At 50.1% G+C, this 5,234-nt stretch overlaps 1 protein-coding gene across 1 annotated transcript; it reads right to left on the reverse strand.

Annotated features, from left to right (window-relative positions):
- Positions 1-240: 240 nt before the first annotated feature.
- Positions 241-4,306, reverse strand: LOC119173881 (uncharacterized). The gene is made up of 3 exons (XM_037424664.2): positions 4,208-4,306; positions 1,636-1,926; positions 241-1,063 (listed from the first exon to the last, which is right to left on the reverse strand). The coding sequence occupies exons 1-3, from the start codon at positions 4,214-4,216 to the stop codon at positions 530-532; spliced, it is 834 nt and encodes a 277-aa protein (XP_037280561.2). The 5' UTR covers positions 4,217-4,306; the 3' UTR covers positions 241-529.
- Positions 4,307-5,234: the final 928 nt, after the last annotated feature.

Consider the following 5,234-nt stretch of genomic DNA (forward strand, 5'->3'; position numbering starts at 1 on the left):
CAAGCCGACTGTGATAAACAAAACATAAGTGCTTTCACTGAGTTCTGACCCGATGGTTGGAGAGGATTGTAGTCCATTATTTCATCTACAAGTGCTAGGAGCAGCTGGCTGTCTAGTCATGTGGTTGCTTTCGACACTGATTGTCCTTGTCGGTGCCAAGATTACCGTAATTGTGCATTGCCCACAAAGCCGCTGGTGCATTTCATTCCGTGAAGTCTTAAGAAAAGGGAAGGTGAGACGTTTTCGACATCGAAAGTTCGTTTATTTCCCAAAAGACAACGAAAATAAGGACCACTGTGCGTTTGTACCTACACCTTGAGCTGCAGATCCCCGGGAGCGGCCAGACATCTTGAATAAATTCTAGACAGCGGTTCCAACAAAACACGCGACAAGACATTCCAACACCTGTACAGGACACTAGAACGGAAGGGGAGGGAGCATAACTCTACCAAAGAGGGGTGGGCCTACTCTAGTGCTCAGTGGAGCGAGTCCCGAACCAAACAATGACGAAATATTCAACAGTCCTTGTTCACTGCCAGCCGTGGCCGTGCTTCCCATGCCCTGCGACGCCGCGGAAGACGCCGGCTCCGCCATACAGTCCCCCTACGGCACCGCCGTATCCTCCAACACCGTAGCCGCCGCCGACACCACCGAGGCCACCGAGACCGTATCCGCCTCCGTAACCGCCGTAGGCGCCACCGTACACTCCGCCATAGCCGGCTCCTCCGTATCCACGGGCCCTGTATCCACCGGCTCCTCCGGCAGGGCCGTACTTGGCCGCCAACTCGGACGCGGGTGGCTGAGCAGACCGGAGAGCCACGTCAGCGGGGCTCTCGTTCTGAGTGCCGGGCTCGTTGGTGTCGACACTGGCGCGGAATCCGGCAGCGTCAGCAGCGTACTTGACCGTCCTCTGGCCACCCTCGGCTGTGTTGATGGTGTAGACCCCCTGGACGCTGCCGTTGCCGTCGGCGACCTCCTGGCGGGAGCTGGTACCGTCGGGGCCCTGGGCTACGTAGCCGAAGTTGTACGGCTTGGGCGTCTCGTCAGCGTACGACCTGTAGCCCTGTGGAGGTGGTGGAAAATTAACACTGTAAGCCGGACACTTTAGATGCACGCGACATTTCCTCCTGAATAGCTGTTGCACGCAAGCCTGCCTCCTTGGGACGCACACTTCAGGCAGACGCCATGAGAGGGACGGCTTCTAACCCCACCTCGGGAGAACATTTGCCGAGTGCGCTACCGGGAATATTTGTTTAATCGTGGTATAGCGATCGCTGGTCACGCTTCGGTAGAGGGTGGGACCTCTGCGGACTCCTTACTGGTATCCCACAGTAAACAGGCTCAACTTTACCCCGTGGTAGCAGACTAACCAGCGACTCGAAAACGCTAAAAGCTTAGCTATCCCCTTCGTATTATTGTTCTGAATACGATCAACACATTCGGGGAATGACAGCCAATTGGCATACGTTCATGAACGCGAAGCACTACAAAGAACGTATACTTTGGAATGCCTTGTGTGCCGTTCTAGGGCCTCCGTTGTTCTCAGCCCTTCACCGCCATGGACATGTTTGTACAACAAATGACTGCAAGATACGACTTAACTTTCGTCGTTTTCCCCTGCTTCGTTTTACTTACTCCGCCTCCGTAGTATCCACGACTGCCTCCTGCGTAGTATCCACCTCCGAATCCGCCGACGCCACCGAGTCCACCTCCGACGAGGCCACTATAGCCGCCTCGGTAGGCACCACCGTAGCCGCCACCGTAGCCTCCATAGCCTCCTCTGTACGCTCCACCATAGGCGCCAGCTCCGAGGCCAACGCCGAGTCCAACACCGCCGAGACCACCCAGTCCGACGCCACCGATACCACGTGCGCCAATGTCGCCGGCGTTGGCCAGGACGACGAAGCAGAGAGCGGGGATCAATGCCTGCGATTCACGCTCATTTCTTTATCACTTGAGGACAACAGTGCAAACTTGAGAAAACATTGACAGACAAGCAAAGATACACACAAATCAGGTGCTTTAGTATGCGTATATATATTTAAACTATAGCATATAGAGTAACTACAACGAAGATTACCAAGAAAGAGATCACACATGCGACGCTGGCGTGTCTTCTCTTTCGTGCTACTGTTTTTTGCGCTGCTGTTTCAGCGCCATGTATATCAGTTTGTCCATCTCAAATTTTGCGCTGTTTTTAAAATCGTGTACCAAATATCCACCCGTACCAGCTCCCTCGCTGGTGATATTCATGACAAACACACTCAGTGCGAGATTGCGTAGTTGTTTCAGAGAATGATTGACCGACCAATTGATCGTGTACAATGTCCGAAAGACAAATACGTAACTTACCATGCGCTCTGCCGATGGAGGGCTCCAGCTAAAAACTTAATATTTTGTATTGAAATGGCGTGTGCATAAATTTTGACATCTCCCCAATTGAAAGCGATAACCGTAACATTTAATCAAACTCACCACTTCGTGCTGCGCCTCAAGCAGCAGCCACAGAGCTAAAGGAAGTGGGTGCTTTATGAAGTTATCCCTGTGGTATCAATGGTTAACTCGCTCATCGTCCTTGGCGTCACTGGGAGTATGTAATAACATAAGATTGACAAAATAGACACATGAACTTTGTGTATTCCTGTGTAACTCATTCAGTCGAGCAAGTGACCAGCGCATTATACTTAATATATACAGGTATACAGCTTCTCATTCCGAGTTTATTGCATTTAGGGGATGACCGGGGAGGCCATGGAAGCAGTAATGTACGTTATTGGATTGATTGGTTTGTCGGGCGACGATCATGGTAATCATATGTGAACCATTTGAACAATTCGTTGCTTGGAGTAGATTGGGTGCTTGAACTGACCATTCTCTTAAATAAAGTTAGCTACTGCATTGCAAGGGGTTACAAAACAGTTTACTGACTATTGACGAAGGGAAAGTATAACTGATGGTAACACATCAACTGTGTTAAAGCTGCATATCGTTTCCACTTCATTAGCATCAGTCATTGACAGTTGTCAACAAAACCTGTTGCCAGCCACCAGTAATAAAAAGCTTGAAAACCGATTGCATCGCAGTATCTCCTCGCTGTGCGGGGCTTAAGCTGTTACGGTCAGACTGCTCCAAAGAGGAACCTACCCGAGCTTTGCGGCACTGCAGACTATATACGCCGAATAATTCTCAAGCCCGGGGCTTGCCTTTGCTGGTTCCCCTTTTCAACAAGATAAAATTAACAAACTAACTAAGGCCCAGGATCTCACCTCTCAAATCCTGGATGTCAAGAGGGCCCGCGTGAGGGTGGTCAGGTTTAAACTGACCTAGAGTTACTGCATATGTTATCTTTACCTAAAGGTAGCATATACAGTAACTATAAACTGATTGTCCCCAAGTGGGCCTAGCCAGGTGACGCTGAGTTAACTCACGTCTATTGTGGACCTAATAAAGTATTTCACTCATTCACTCACTCACCCACTCACTCACTCACTCACTACTGTTGGGCTCACTGACACCCGTATACACTGTGGGCTTGGTCACGCGACGAGCTTCAATTTGGTTATCCATTCATGTAGCATTCGCACAATTAGCTGCACAGTGTCGTGTCAGGAGTTGTCTCGCGTATACGTTAGCAGACACGGGGCCGTTACTGCTGTAGCGTGACACTGCTCTTCTATTGTACGTGTAACTATTACTTCTCATACTGGTCAGAGCTCCTACTATCATTCGCTGCGTTTTCTAATCAGTGCAAGATAACTTCATCAGTGAACATTGGCATTCTCGTAGTATGAGGATCTGCTATTATGCCAACTCTATGTCTGTACATGCTCAGGTGCCGCTAACCTAACGCAATTGATATATATCTACACTTAGTAACACTGCTAGCAACTGCACGGTCATGGAGCGGGCGCCAACTAATCCACAAAGCTTTTCGGTCCCAAGTGCTCTCCTTCAACGAACCAGCGGCCGCATTCGTCAATGCACGCTGTGATTGGCAGAACTTATCTTAACAGCGTTAAGCGGAAGAGCCTTTCACGGCTACAGTCTCTGCCTCGTATAGGCTGCACAAAGTGCCGGCCGCACAGTTTCGCGATAACACTGCTCGCAGTAGGCAAAGCCCGACTCAAGGAAAGCAAGCGGACGATAGTCCTGGTATTTCGCCGCGTTTTCCAAAGTGCGGGCTGCCTTGCGAGACCAATCGGCTCACCTTCCACATGGCTTCAAGATGCTGCTGCTGCTGTTGGGAGCTGCGGTGCTACGACTGCTGCGGTGGTGAGATCGCTTGTGTCCAGACCGTCGGCCATACGGCTCTTTTATACGGTCCACGTCAGTGAGACCACACGCTGCTTGGCCGGGATACATGCAAAAGACGTCGGTCCAGATGCACTGTGATCCACTATTTTGCCTTTTTAATTCATTTCATTTCCGGCCTGCCTCCGCCACGTCGCTGCGCCCTGCCTTGCTGTCACTTGTCCCGCACGTAATGGGATCAGGCTTGGGCAAGGGCGAGTCTGTCAGGAGAGACGCCTCTCACGCTGTCCTGGAATCATATCGTTCATCGAACACGCTCGCTGTTCATCGATACTTTCAACGCGCTTTTCGAATGCCGTGTGGGCTGCACGCGCCGATCTGAGCAGACAGTGGCGTCTCGGCGTTTGCTGTGGACGGTCGCGGTGGATGTCGGTCGGCGTCGTCGGGCGGAACGCATAGTCTTTCTAGACTTATCTTGCGTATGGGCAAAGGCAAAGTTGCCCGTAAATCTCGAGACAATGTACTATACTAAGCAATTTGGTGAACAATGTATCAGTGTCTTGTTCCTGTCAATGCATCATTATGAGTTTGCTTTCTTATCTGATAGGTTGTAATGTATAGTTCTGGTTTTTCGTGTGGTTCTACGCAAGTGGGGGGGGGGGTTCTGAAGATGAGCTTCGGTTTAACAAAAGTCAGTTGCGAGTGTGCGCTTTTCCGTGTCTCTTCTTTTGTGTTCTTTTGCGCCAAGGATGTTTTACAAAGCAATACACCAACTAGCCTGACAGCATACGTTACTGAGCTATCTTTCTATGAAGTCCAGGGATATTTGAAAGAAAAAAACTCGCAGAGCTGTGTGTAATATAAAGTTGTGGTTGATTGATTGATTCATTGATTGATTGATTGATACGTGGGGTTTGACGTCCCAACACCACCATATGATTATGTAAGACTTCGTAATGGAGGGGTCCGGAAATTTCGACAAC

Source organism: Rhipicephalus microplus, chromosome 5, assembly GCF_043290135.1.
Source record: "Rhipicephalus microplus isolate Deutch F79 chromosome 5, USDA_Rmic, whole genome shotgun sequence".
Lineage (NCBI taxonomy): Eukaryota > Metazoa > Arthropoda > Arachnida > Ixodida > Ixodidae > Rhipicephalus > Rhipicephalus microplus.

Coding starts and splice junctions, on each gene's coding strand:
- LOC119173881 (XM_037424664.2), bottom strand. Junction 1,064..1,635: donor GTGGATACTACGGAGGCGGA/GTAAGTAAAACG, acceptor CCACCTCCACAG/GGCTACAGGTCGTACGCTGA.